We start from the raw sequence: 13,951 nt of genomic DNA, 5'->3' as shown, positions 1-13,951 counted from the left end.
TCAGCTGATAAAAAGCTGGTCAGACCAGTTGCAGTTGGGTGATGAAGCTACGGGCAGCATGTGATGATGTCAACCAGCGCAACTGGCGTCAAGATGCATTGTCTCGGATTGCCCGGCGATTCCTGGAACCTGATGTCCAATCTTTGGGGGCCAGCTGGGCACGAGTTTCGCCAATGTCCAATGTCCGCAGGTACCCAGCTCGGAACAATCTCAATCGCTGGACGCGTCTTTTTCTTCTCTCCTTTGCAGGTTATTTCTGGCATTGACAGACGATGGGGCGCGCTGCAGCCTATCAGTCCCCGAAATTGAGAGAGCTGACCAACTCAACAGTTTCGGTAGGCAAGGGATGGATGCTCTCCCACAGTGAAGGGATGGGAGCCGGGTGGAGGGGTTGGGCCCTGCAACGATACGCGTACTTGGGGCCACAGGGCATCCCATGCGCTCCCGGACATGCAGCAAGCGTATTTTAATTCCAGCACGCTCACGGGCAGTCGGGAGGCCAAGGTACATAGAATCTCCGGTTGACTACGAAGGACCAAGCCTTGAAGAATCCCATCCTACCTACCTTACCTTACTGACGGACAGGTTTTGAAGCAATTGCCTGTGGACGAGGGGGGTTGAAGGAGCGTCCATGACAGCCACGCATCGGAGCGGACTCCACCATCATTCCGCTGCTTGACACTACCTTACTGGCCCTGCCTGGGTGGGCGGATTGGCCGAGATCGAGGACTTTCTCATCCCGACCTGCGGCGGGTTACATAATCTCCGCTCGGTAAGGTAAGGTAGTATACAGAGCCCAGTCCCTCGTGGTGTGCGACACTTCCTTAGGCCCTGATCTGCCACATTCTCGTGTTTTTTGACCCCTCAAGGGCTCTACTTTGGAGGCGTAGATGTAGCGTATATACTGCTGCTAAGTTAACATTAGCTAAAAGTATCAAAATAACTACAAATAATAAATATCTTACTAACCCCTTATACTTAAGTAAATATAGAATCACTAATATATAGCTCTAGCTACCTAAATTTGCTGATTTTAATATTAAATACTTAGATCTTATATCTTCTAAGCGTACTCTTATATATTAGAGTAATCTATAAGATAGACTATAATTTTAAGTACTTTAATAATAATAAAAGCCCCCCTAGTATATAGGAGATAGTGCTTAATAAGATCTAAGTAGCTAAATCTTCCCCTCTTAATTTAGAAGATAAGGGACCTCCTATTAATAAGCCTTTATCTCTGCTAATACTTAGCTAATCTAGCCTTAATTAGTTAACCTAGTAAAGTTAGATAGGTAAAAAGATATATTAAACGCTAGCTCTCTATAATAAGTTCTTATACCTCACTCTTAAGTACTAATAAGGTAGTACTATTATAAAGATAGTAATACTAAAGAGGCTAATAAGTACTATTCTACTTATTTTAGTAGTAGAGTTCCTAAAAAACCTCTTCTCTATTAAAGCTCTTATTAGTAAGTATAAAGCTACTTATACTCTATTTAGGAAGGTTAAAGCGTTAATAAGACTCTCTAGCGTTAGGTATAACAATAAATTAAGTAAAATCTTAACAACCTAAAAGCACTAATATAACTAGTATACTATATACTTAGGCTACTAATAAGTAGAGTAGTATAGTCTACTTAGTATAGAGATACTTCTAAAGTTAATCTAGCTATTAGAGTTAGTAACTAGTAAGAATATTATAGAGGTAAGAGATATACTCTCTTACTAACCTACTGCGCATAAAGAGGTAGGTAAGCTTATAAGCTAGTTAATAGGAGCATTAATAACTAAGGTAGCAGTATGCTTACCCCTCTTATAAGCTACTACAGTATTAAGCATAACGCTACCTATTATTGCATAAATACCTATTATAACGTTAAATAATTATAGCTATAAGTAGATAAGTTAATAATAAGATCTAGATAAGATTAAGGTAGTAGATAGTGATATTAATATCTAGCTGATTTTAGAAAACATTATAGCTATACTATTAGTAAGGAAGAGGAAGGATAGTTATATATTAGTAGTAAACTATATAAGTAAATATATAAAGTAGATTTTCACTAATAGGTACTACTAACGCCCTACTAGCTCTAATAATATTTAGAAGGTAATTAATATATACTAAACCTCACTTAAAGTTAACTTTAGGTTAGAAGGAGTTATTAACACCTTAAACTTCTTCTTAATAGTAATAATAAAGGTAGTAGCGTTTAATAACCTATGAGAGAAGGATAATAAACTGCTATTCTTATAGAGTAATAATATTAGTTAGGTTAATTTTAGTAGTAAGGTTTTCACGCTTATAGAGTGAGGAAGAAAGTTATAGAGGTTAATATTAAGGTAAGGTTAAGAGGGGTAATAAGGTTAAAGTTAATATTAACGTTAAGAGGGTTAGAGGGTGCTAAATAGGCTAAATATTTACTTATTAAGGGTAGCTACTATTAAGTACTATAAAACATTAAATTAATTAACTATATAGTAATTTACCCTAATTTTTACTATTATAACCTATCCCTCTACCTCTTAAGATATTATTAATATGCTTCTTATAGCTATATAATAAGATTAAAGCAGACTTTATACTTAGGTCTCTTACCTACCTATAATCTTACCTAATTTTTAGCCCTCTTAAGAACCTCTGCTTACTACGCGTTAATAATATATAAGCTATTAGATTTCACTAAAAAGTTCTATACTACTATTATAGCGTATATAATATTAACCTAAGTTGTAAAGTTATACTTAGCTATATTCTTACTTCTTATAATCTTAAATTTTCGCTTTACTAAGCTAAAGACCTTCTTAATAATACTCCTTAGCCTTATATAAGTAAGGTTATATAACTCCTTCCTTAATTACAGCCTTATATTTAACTTAAGGTAGTTATAAAGGTAATATCTCTACCTAACAAATAGTATAATAATATTAGCATTACTTTCACTAAAACTAATATTAGCAAAATAAAATTAACCTACTTCTGCTCTAAATAATCTTATAAAAGCATAACTAAGCAGGGTTTTATTATTTATACTACCCTCTATACTAATAAGTATATATAAGAAGGTATAGTTAAACTTCACTATAGTGAAGACGTTTTATAAGATATTACCCTTCTAATTAAAAAACCTCCTCTACTAACTAGCTAGTATATAAGTAGAGATTAACGTCCTATTAATAGCACTAATATACCTATTAAAGATAGTATTTTTAGCGTTAAGCTTAATATCTAGTAAGATATATAATTCTAATAGTAGAGTTACTACCTCCTTATAGAGGCTAATAAAGGTATTAATTATAGTATAGAAGCTTCTTAATATTACACTCTATAATACTTTAAATTAATAAGTAGCGTTACGCTAAAGCTCTCTAAACGCTAAGATATATAGTATAATTAACAACTTATACTTAACTAACTAGTATTAAGTATTATTAACGCTATACTAACGCAGCTAGTATACTAGCAAGTTAAACGTTTACTTTAATAGTTAGAAGGTATCCTTAAACTTAATATTAAACTTAGTAAGTAAAGCCTTAGCGATTTAAATAGCTTTAGTAGCCCCTCTAAGGTAGATCACAATCTACTTAAATATTACTAAGTTAACCTTATTATCATTATTATTATTAATAATATTATTAAAGGTAATAATAATAAAAATAGCTACTTACACCTTATTAAAGCTATTATCTATTACTAATTTAAGAAGCTTATAAATATCTATCTTAGGCTTACTATATTCTATAGTAAATAAAAAATCAGCCTTTATTTAAAGTCCCTATATTAATAAACTTATTAAGTATCTTATAGTAAGGAATATCCCTCTCTAATATCCTTACTAGCCTCTCTATTACTACTATAACTTTGAGATCTTATTCTATAGAGCTAATACTGCTTTTTTCGTTCTATAACCTCATAAATAGAAAGCTAAGCAACTAAGCCTCTCTAAGTAGTAAGAGCGTTAATCCTACTACTTAGCAGTTAATTTTTAGTGTAGTATAATAGCTAGAGGGATCTAAGTGTCTGCATACGTCGTTTTAGCTTCTTCTTAAGTTATACAGCAAAAAATAGGCCTAAAGTAGAATAGCGCAGCAAAAAACAGTATTTTTGCTTATTTTATGCAGCTGTGGTGAAGGCGCCAGAAACACGAGAATGTGGCAGATCAGGGCCTTAGGCGCCTCTCCCACGCTCCAGGGCGTCAGTCGCTAAGCCACAGATTTGACGTAGCTAGGTTTTTCTGCGCTATCTGACTTGCAGCGTCATCATCCGCTAACACCAAACAGCCCGCCTGCTCGAGCATCGAATTGCTGCAGGCTTGCGGTGCTGCCATCCGTCATGCCATGCCTACGAACCTTACCTTATCTTGATCTATGTACATAGTAAGATATCTTGAGGCTAATTGCCAACTCACAGCGGCATCACAAGCGAGGAAAGCGCACTTGTAATCCTTCCGTCGACCCGCTGTCAGTCCGCCCGCTCGGCTGTACGTAGGTAGAGAAAAATCCACCGGAGGAACAAATTAAGAAAGAAAAAAAAAAGAAAGAAAAAAAAAGAGTGAGAACCTGGGTGTTAGCACTCACTGACTGCACCCGCTGGTACCACCAAACTTACCCACCTTATTTCTCCATCCCATCTCCATCTCAATGGCCCAGCTCCCCTGCACCACCACACTGAGCTACCTACCTAATACCTGCCCTCAGTGCCCTGGCCTGAGGTGCCCTTCAACAAAACATCCACGTCGTCAAAGCCACTCCTACCTACTCCTGCCTTACCTCATTAATCCCCCCCCGACTCCTTCGCTTTCTCGGCCCGTGACGCAGAACCCGCACCCCGTCAGGTCCAGTTCCTCGTCACTTTTGAACTGGCCACATTCGCTTGTCGACTTTTTCTCCACGATACATACTTAAGGTATCTATCGCATTTTACCACCGCGACCATCACCGCGTCCGCCCCTCCCCAGTAACCCCAGCGGCCCAATTTGCGCCGACTCTCCGCTGCTGACCCTTCCCGCATCCGAACCACCCGCCTGCCTCCTGCGACGGAAACCGACGTTGCCCGTGAACGCCCCTCGCCCAAAAGAAAAAGCGACCGAACACCTCCCTCGACGCTTCCCACGACACGACACGACCCGAGACCTCAGTTACCGGCTTGACACTTTTAGTCGACACCAGACACAAAAAGACATGATGGCACGCACAAGGAGGGGGGTCAAGTTCCCCCACAAGACCAACGGCCACGCGGACGGCCGCCGCTCCAGCTTCAGCGACGTCAGCGAAGATGGCTCCCCCTCCAAGATCAAGACCGGCGCTGCTTTGCAAAACATCTCCGAGGTACATCCCTCCCCTCTCCGATCCTCTCTTCTGGCTCTGTCTCGTCCTCCTCAAGCCGCGCATTTCAGACCAAGTCTGCCATCGTAGCCATCTCACTACTAACAAAATGTCCGCATCGCAGCAGCCCCAGTCTCCCGAGGACGAGAAGCGCGCCGAGTACGAAAAGAAGAAGGCAAACTTCTTGACCCGCACCTTCTGGACCCTCGTCATGTTCGTCGGCTTCTTTGCTGCCCTCGTCATGGGCCACCTATACATCATCTGCATCATCACGGCCATCCAGATCATCTCTTTCAAGGAGGTCATCGCCATTGCCAGCGTTCCCAGCCGCGCCCGTCAGCTGCGATCCTCAAAGAGCCTCAACTGGTACTGGCTGGCCACCACCATGTACTTCCTATACGGCGAAACCGTCATCTACTACTTCAAGCATATCGTGCTGGTCGACAAGGTCCTGCTTCCCCTGGCCACCCACCACCGCTTCATCAGCTTCATTCTCTACATCTTCGGTAAGTTCTACTTGCCCCGCGCCCCTACATCTTCGACGTATCCTAGATCCTAACTCCTTCAGGTTTCGTCTTCTTCGTCACATCTCTTCAGGCCGGTCACTACAAATTCCAGTTCACCCAGTTTGCATGGACGCACATGGCCCTGTACCTCATCGTCGTCCAGGCTCATTTCATCATGAACAACGTCTTCGAGGGCATGATCTGGTTCTTCCTCCCAGCCGCCATGGTCATTACCAATGACATTTGGGCGTATCTGGTGGGAATCACATTTGGCCGGACCCAGCTGATCAAGCTGTCGCCCAAGAAGACCGTCGAGGGCTTCGTTGGCGCCTGGATCATGACTATCGTCTTTGGCATGCTCCTGACCAACCTCCTGATGCGCTCCTCCTTCTTCATCTGCCCGGTTACTGTGAGTATACTATCGCTGCGTCTCCGGAATGATCTGCCACTGACCTACCCAGGATCTCGCCGCAAACATCTTCACTGGCCTCGAGTGCACTCGTAACCCTGTTTTCAACCTCAAGACCTACCGCCTGCCTCCGCTCTTCTTCCTCCCGCCCAACATGAATGAGAGCCTCTCCTTGACCATGGCCCCTGTTCAGTTCCACACCCTGGTCCTGGCAACATTTGCCTCGCTCATCGCTCCTTTCGGCGGCTTCTTCGCGTCCGGCTTGAAGCGCACCTTCAAGATCAAGGACTTTGGCGACTCTATTCCGGGCCATGGCGGTATGACTGATCGCATGGATTGCCAGTTCATCATGGGGTTCTTCACTTACATGTACTACCATTCTTTCATCGCCATCAATAAAGCCAGTCTTGGCAGCGTCATGGAAATGGCTGTTACCGGCTTGACCGTCGAAGAGCAGCTGGAGCTGGTAAGGGGGATGGGCCGCTATCTCAGCAACCAGGGTGTTTGGGGAGACGAGGTATGTCTTGAGCAACCATTCCTTGATATCGCGCCCGTTCACTAACCTTTGACCAGATTATTCAATGCCTGGACAAGGCTCTGCAGGCCAAGCGGTGAAAGGCCTAAGCTGAAGGTTTCGCACTGCTAGTAACACCGGCAGGTTGCCTGCTATTTAATGACAAACTAATGGGATTTTTGGTACATGTTCTGCCCGAGTCACGAACGCAGCGGCGATCTCGATTCTTCAGGAAAGTGACGGCGAGCGGCGTGTTGTTGGGGAACCGTGTGCTGCGCAGCAAGGGTAAACAAAAGTATTCGTATAACGACGAGGACGGTCGCTGTAAAAGAGAATTCCTTGGTTTAATGACGGGTGGTGGAATTTGCATGGGCTCGCTATTGTAACATACCCTCTCGCGACGTTTTGTTTCATCATACCACCGTTCTACTTCGTCCATTACAGCCATGATGCGGAGAGTGTGTTTGGTGATAGTCTTGATGTTCACGAGAAGAATGAATCCTTGCGGGTGCCCGGCTGCAAGTCTGGTCTCCGAGCCCGCTTGTGCCGCAAGCTGGCCCTTAGCCGGCCGTCCGAACATTGGACCGGGCCGGTATCCGGTTTCCGGTCCTCTCTGGAGAAGAGATCCCGGTCGTACCTTATCTCGCCCCCCGCAACCCCGCTCCGACCAGACTTCCCCGTACAGAATGGCTGTCTGACATTTACGCCTATCGCAAGTCGCGCGTTATCAATCGGCCTGTTCCCGCTCCTTCTCCGCTCATAACCTTGATTGCATTCCAGTGTGTAAACCGACATATTGCCTCGACACCTACTTCCAGTTCCAACGGGCATTTACAAGCCAGGCGCCTCGCATCGTCAACCAGAGATCAGAATCTTCACGACAGAAACACATTTGGAAGGCCGCCTCTGACCCACGCACGACATCGAGTCCGGATATCGGCGTCTCTTTGGAAAACTTTCAACATGGCTCCGTCCGCCACTATCGACACCGCCCCCGCTGTCGGCGGTACAGCCGTCGTACCTAAGGAGGCATCGCACTCCAAGCATGGCCACGAGCTTCAGAACAAGACGCCTTTGCAGGCCATGTCCCATGGCGATGTTGTCCTGGCCGGTATCCCCAAGTTCCTTGACTTCGCCTCCCAACGCCAGTGGCAGCTTGAACACATGGCTGCCGCGTTTCGCCACTGGTCCCGCGAGGGCTATGTCGAGGGTATGAGCGGTCACATCTCCGTGCGGGACCCCGAGATCCACGACGCCTTCTGGACCAACCCCCTCGGCAAGCACTTTGGTCTGCTCAAGGCTAGCGACATGATTCTTGTCAATCTCGACGGCGCCGTCATCGGCGGCAACCGCACGAAGCCCCCCAACACGGCCGGATTCCTGATCCATGCTGCCGTCCACAAGGCCCGTCCTGATGTTCACGCCGTGTGTCACTGCCACAGCATGTATGGCAAGGCTTGGTCCGTCTTCGGACGCCGTCTAGAGATGCTCACCCAGGATGCCTGCAAGTTTCGTGGTGATGCCCACTCTGTCTACAACAGCTATGGCGGCGTCGTTCTCGGCCCAGAGGAGGGAGAGATGATTGCGGAGGCCCTTGGTCCCAAGGGCAAGGCATGCATCCTGCGTAACCATGGACTGTTGACTGTTGGTCAAACTGTTGATGAGGCGGCGTTCCTCTACACCTCCATGGAACGCCAATGTCGGGTGCAGCTGCTCGCCGAGGCGGCTGCGGCCAATGGACTGCCCAAGGTCCTTGTAACCGACGAGGAGGCACAGTTCAATTTCGACGTCGAGAGCGATCCTGAGATCTGCTATTGCGAATTCCAAGTTTATTACGACCTGGAAGACGAGCTTTCCGGTGGCGCTTTCAAGAATTAGACCGCCTTCAACAGCTTCACTTAGTCAACCCATCTTGGCATTCATAGATTCCCATTCAATTGATACAGCGTTATGATTTCCACGATTCTCGTTTAGCAAGGCGCTTGTTCGCACAAAAGTTGGGGTGATGAGTGGCGGTGCCAGAACTCAACGAGAGCACGAGATTAATGGCACGAAGACATGAGCAGAGCCAAGCGCACAGTATACAAGATATTATTACGATTGATGTTTTTAGAAATTAAGCTGACTTGACGAACGTACGTTGCGTAATTATTTCCCAACTTTTCTCTTCGCCATTACCGACTTGAGCGGGTTCTTTCCTTTGAACTTGAGCCAAGTCCCAACAAAGACGATGAAATAGTTAAATGCAATGAATCCGCAGAAGATACCAAAGTCCCGCCAGATGTTACTGTAGTAGACGCTAAAGCCTGCGCCAAACTCGTCTCCGGTGGCATACTGACAAAACTCGCAGATGCCCCCTTCTCCAGTCTGAACATATCCACCAGCTTGCGCAATGTAGGATTGCGCGTAATCTTGGCAGGACTGATTTGGAGGTGGCTGGAATCTTGCAAATTCGCCAGGCTGGCACTGAACGGGTTGGTCATGAATGGCGGCGCCAAGGAACGCTTCGAGGAGGTAATGGAATGGAGAAAGCCAGTACCTAGAGAATAGTGAGCATGATTCTAGCGACCTTTGCACCGGCGGTATAACTCACATCCAACTGCGCCAAAAGGTAGGGAGCTGCATCGGTGGCACAACGACACCGCAGAAGCTGACGACGAACAGGAAGAAGATGGGCACCAAGAGAGATGCGAGCAGCTCATTGGGTGCAAATGCGGCGATTCCCTGACCGAAGCTGACATAGTAAAGTTCAAATAAAATGACGAGGAGGAAGGCAAAGCCGGAAGTGAAGCCGGAAGTGCGCCAGCCGAACACCCCCCACCACCAGCAATTGAAGTAGACGCCTCCGGCAACGATGGCGTAAGGAATTTCGGCGAGGACGGCAGCAGTTGTCCAGGCAAACCAGCTGTATATCTTGGCGTTATTCTCGCGCCACTGAAAGATTTGACGGGAATGTAAGAAGACTGGCTGAAGTTGCTGAATGAGGGGAGGACTGATGGTGAGCGTCATGAAGATTGAAAATAGTCGATTCTGGTAGTCGATAGATGCGTAGCCGATCTTGTAGAATGTGAAGCAGTTGAACAGACCGGTGAGAATGTGTAGCATGAACTTGCCGACGATGTAGTTGGGGGTGCGCCAGTACGCAACAAACGACCGCTTCACCACCGCCATGGTCTGTGTCGATAACGGCATGGCATACTCGCGGTCGTCCTTGAGATTCTTGGAAGGCTCAACGTCTCTTCTTTTGGCTAGCATATCATCAATCTCCCGAGACCGCGCCTCTCTGTTCTTTGATTGAGCCCAGACATCGCCCCAATCCTTACCTTGATAGTTGGGATCTCCAGCACCAATAGCTTCGAGCATGTACTCCGCAGGGTTGCTTTTGGGGGGACACTCGTGAGCACCATTGGACACAAAATAATTGATGAGCTCCTGACTGTCGTTACCAAGTGGGCCATGGTAGGCAACTCGACCGCCGGCTTTAAGCAAGAGAAGCTCATCGAAGTGTTCAAATAAAACAGCAGACGGTTGATGGATAGTACAAAGGACGGCCTGCCCAGCATCAGCTAATTTGCGTAAAAACCGGACGATGTTGAAAGCGGCGCCTGAATCGAGACCGGAAGTAGGCTCGTCCAAAAACATGAGCAGCTCGGGTTTGGATGCCAGCTCAACTCCGATCGTAAGTCTCTTTCGCTGTTCGGCGTTGAGACCCTCTCCCACTTTCCCGATAGTTGCGCCAGCAATATCACGCATCTCAAGAAGGTCAATGATAGTCTCGCAATAGTCGTACTTCTCTTTCTTGGAGATTTCTCGCGGCTGGCGAAGAAGGGCTGAAAACTGAAGAGCTTCTCTGACGGTCGCGGTTGGCTCATGGATGTCCATCTGCTCCGCGAAACCAGTGGCCCTCTGGAACGACTTGGGTAGAGGACGTCCATCAACGAGAAACTCGCCAGTCACGGTGCCAAATTTGAGGCGTTGAGCTAGTGCATTCAACAATGTTGTCTTGCCAGCACCTAAACGTTGTCAGTTGAGCTATCTAGAGCACCCGAGACCCACTAACCTGACGCGCCCATGAGGGCGGTTAATTTTCCAGGACGGACATAACCCTGGACATCGGAAAGCAAGTTGCGGCTACCCTTCTCCCACGGAATCGTGTAGTTGACATCGCGGAAAGTGAAGACTGTCTCGTTTCTTGCGACCTGGTCCAAAGTGTCTTCCTCAGTCTTCTCCTTGGTGACGGTGTTGTCCGCGATAATTTCCGAGTTGCTTGTCGGCCCAGATTCTGCGTCTCTGTTTTTGTCCCGACCCTCTGTGGCAATGCTGTTTTCGATCTTCTTAGGGACCTGCCCTCTTTTGAAAACGGTGATGGCGCCTCCACCAGTGTTCGGCTTCATATGTTCCATGCCCAGGGCGGTAAGAACGACAAAAGCGAAGAAGAAAGCCCAGAGAAAGCCGAAATTACGCCAAAGATGGGCGCGAGTATACGTGAAGGAGGCTTCGATGTAGCTGGACCCCGGAACAATTGTCTGACCGGGAGGGCTTCCAGCGAGCGCACATCCTTGATACTGAGGCGTTGCATTGGGACCCTGGGGAACCAAGTAAGGTGGACTGCACTCAAGCTCGAGATTGTAGAACTCATTTGACATCAGACACTCAAAGCCGTATTGAATCCAGTTAATCCATCGCAGCCATCCGAACCAGGGACGCATGGAGTCAGGAGGGATCAAATACCCCGTATAAACCACGAGGATCTGAACAGCCACACCTGTAAACCGGGTGGCATCATCCAGGGTCTTGCACCAAGCTGAGATAGCCCGGAAGAAGGCGTACGTCACCATGGTGACCAGCCAGAGAATGAGTGTGGCGATGAAGAACTGAGAGGCTGTTCTCGCCAGGTTTGCCATCCAGTAGATAATGACATTAAACAGGACAACTTGGATAAAGACCAGAGGAATATCGACGACGGTCTGAGCGATGGCGAAGGCTCCAGGGCGGTAGAATGAAAATGACTTATGCTTGAGAAGAATGGGTTTCGACTCAAACGCGGCTGTTTGCTCGGCGAGCGCAAGCAAAGCATTGAAGAGCAAGAGAAAGAACAGGGTGCCTCCACGAGGAAAAGCTCCGGCGGCTGTGTTTGGGAGGTTGTAAAACAGGCTGCCAACGATGAGGCCCTGGAACACCAGACCGCCCCATTTGCCGAAAAGTGATGCTCGATCGCCGGCCATAACCATGAACTGGCGTTTTGTGCAGGCGACGACCTGCTTATGAAATGGGATTTCGTAGTTTTTGGTCTTTGTCTTCTCGGATTCATACCGACGGCGCTGCTCGATTTGTTGTTCAAGTTGACCCTCAAAATCCTCAACGTCTTGGACGTTCCTGCGGTAAGCCTCGCTATTTCTGTACGCAGAGTCGAATGCCTCAGGGGTCCGAGGAATGCGGTTTTCCCAACCCTGACGAATATGACGCTCATGTTCATCGGTGACAGATGTAAGGAAATCTGCGGTGGTCCAGCGGTCAGGACATTCAAAGCCAAGATCGATGAAGTATTTCTTCGCAGCCTCAGCTGGTCCATAGTATAGGCATTTGCCAGAGTCGATAAGTAAAACCTTGTCAACGAGGTCGTAGAGAGACTCGCCAGCCTGGTAAAGCGAAACAGCAGTCGATGTCTCGGCCATATTGGTCATGGCTCGTATGGAGCGAACATATTCGACCGCGGTGCTGGCATCAAGGCCCTTGCTCGAATTGTCCCATCCCTGAACGGATGCTCTCGTAACCATAGCCTCTGCGATGCTCACGCGCTTTCTTTCGCCACCCGAGACGCCGCGAACAAACTCATTGCCAACTTTGGTGCCGAGAGTGTGTTCTATCCAGAAAAGCTTCGTGGCAACTCGCATAAACTCGCGGATGTAGTCTTGACGAGTTTCGCCTTCAAGCCTCGATTCCTTGCCCGGAGTGCGTGTCTGAAGGGCAAACTTCAAAGTCCTCTTGACGGTCAGGGTTGGGTAATGCAGGTCGTCCTCCGGGTTGTAAATGACTTCTCCCCTGAATCTCTTCGCCATCTCACTAGCATCGGTCCCGCCGTACGTAACGTGGCCCTCAACAGATTCAAACCCAGCTCGTTGATTGCAGAAAGCCTTCAGAAAAGTGCTGCATCCTGACCCCGGCCGCCCAAGAACAAGCAAGAGTTCGCCAGGCCGGACGCAGCCATCGAAGCGGCTAATGAGCTCGCGGACAGGAGGCTTAGCAAATGCAGCCTTGGGGCCACGAGTGAGGAGCAACTTGAACTTTCTGGGAAGGCCAAGGAAGATGTCTCCAACAGTCGGTTGGAGGCTTGCGCCCAGCCCGACACCCTTCACAGTGAGGTTTCGAAACACGACGCCACTATGCCTCGTCTTCTCCTCTTCACTCTGCTCTTGACGTGCACGACCAAAGATTCTAGACATGAGACGTTCGACCTCTTGTTGCTCCTCCTCTTGACCTGCTTCGGACTGGTTGGTCGCATTTGTACGACGTCGAGAGAGGGCTCGGAAGAGGTCTTCTTCTGTCATCGTCGTACCTTGTCGTTTTGCCTGGGGCCTCTGCCTCTCGGTGGTGCTCGTGTTGGTCTTAAGAGGCGCAAATTGGGTGCTTTCGACCTCGAGTTCGTTTGAGTAATTGGAAGAAGCGCCCGATTTGTCAACTTCTTGTTGCCCCCGGGAGGCGTCTGCCATGGCTGCAGACATCTCATTTCGGTCGCTTGCAGCAGCAGAGTTGCCATTGTGATCGTGGTTGTTGCTGTCGTTGTAGTTGCTATGGCCCGCGATGACGGTAGTGGACGAAGAGTTGCGGTGCGCTGTTGACGAAGTCGTGCCAATGTTAAAGTACGATGTGGAGCTTTGTCGCGTCGACTGAGGACCTGGCTGGCGGACGTCGGAAGACATGCGCCTACCCACTGCTGATGCTGTGCATTTGGCGCAACCATGGGCTTGGGAAGGTTCAACATGAAAGTCTTCTCCCTCTTGGCTAGAAGGCCCTGTCGGAGAGCAGGCAGCACAACTGCTCGCCAATGCAACACTAGGCGTCTCAGGGAAACCCCCAGGGATGTCACTGTCTCGCGGTGTGGGTTTCTCCTCCATGACGGCGGTCGACGATGGCTTCACAAGACTTCTAGATTGGTGGAGAATGTTACCGTGGCAGTAAAATTGGTCGCGTCGG

At 47.7% G+C, this 13,951-nt stretch overlaps 4 protein-coding genes across 4 annotated transcripts; 2 read left to right on the top strand and 2 right to left on the bottom strand.

The window, feature by feature from the left end:
* Positions 1 to 5,187: 5,187 nt before the first annotated feature.
* On the top strand, positions 5,188 to 6,858 carry CGCS363_v003974 (putative phosphatidate cytidylyltransferase; the record flags this gene model as incomplete). The annotated part of the gene is made up of 5 exons (XM_036635823.1): positions 5,188 to 5,331; positions 5,453 to 5,834; positions 5,897 to 6,243; positions 6,296 to 6,760; positions 6,817 to 6,858. The coding sequence occupies 5 exons, from the start codon at positions 5,188 to 5,190 to the stop codon at positions 6,856 to 6,858; spliced, it is 1,380 nt and encodes a 459-aa protein (XP_036498675.1).
* Positions 6,859 to 6,863: 5 nt separating this feature from the next.
* Positions 6,864 to 7,337, bottom strand: CGCS363_v003973 (uncharacterized protein; the record flags this gene model as incomplete). The annotated part of the gene is made up of 2 exons (XM_036635822.1): positions 6,864 to 7,029; positions 7,150 to 7,337. 2 exons carry the CDS (start codon positions 7,335 to 7,337, stop codon positions 6,864 to 6,866), a joined length of 354 nt encoding a protein of 117 aa, XP_036498668.1.
* A 383-nt stretch (positions 7,338 to 7,720) lies between these two features.
* On the top strand, positions 7,721 to 8,635 carry CGCS363_v003972 (Meiotically up-regulated gene 14 protein; the record flags this gene model as incomplete). Its single annotated transcript, XM_036635821.1, has 1 exon — positions 7,721 to 8,635. The coding sequence occupies one exon, from the start codon at positions 7,721 to 7,723 to the stop codon at positions 8,633 to 8,635; it is 915 nt and encodes a 304-aa protein (XP_036498669.1).
* A 270-nt stretch (positions 8,636 to 8,905) lies between these two features.
* bfr1-1 (Brefeldin A resistance protein) lies at positions 8,906 to 13,677 on the bottom strand (the record flags this gene model as incomplete). Its single annotated transcript, XM_036635820.1, has 3 exons — positions 8,906 to 9,296; positions 9,351 to 10,770; positions 10,818 to 13,677. The coding sequence occupies 3 exons, from the start codon at positions 13,675 to 13,677 to the stop codon at positions 8,906 to 8,908; spliced, it is 4,671 nt and encodes a 1,556-aa protein (XP_036498670.1).
* Positions 13,678 to 13,951: the final 274 nt, after the last annotated feature.

Source organism: Colletotrichum siamense (genome assembly GCF_013390195.1).
Source record: "Colletotrichum siamense strain Cg363 chromosome Unknown KSG_Cg363_contig03, whole genome shotgun sequence".
NCBI lineage: Eukaryota > Fungi > Ascomycota > Sordariomycetes > Glomerellales > Glomerellaceae > Colletotrichum > Colletotrichum siamense.
The sequence above is the reverse complement of the archived record's forward strand: the minus strand, read 5'-3'. Positions and strand labels throughout refer to the sequence as shown.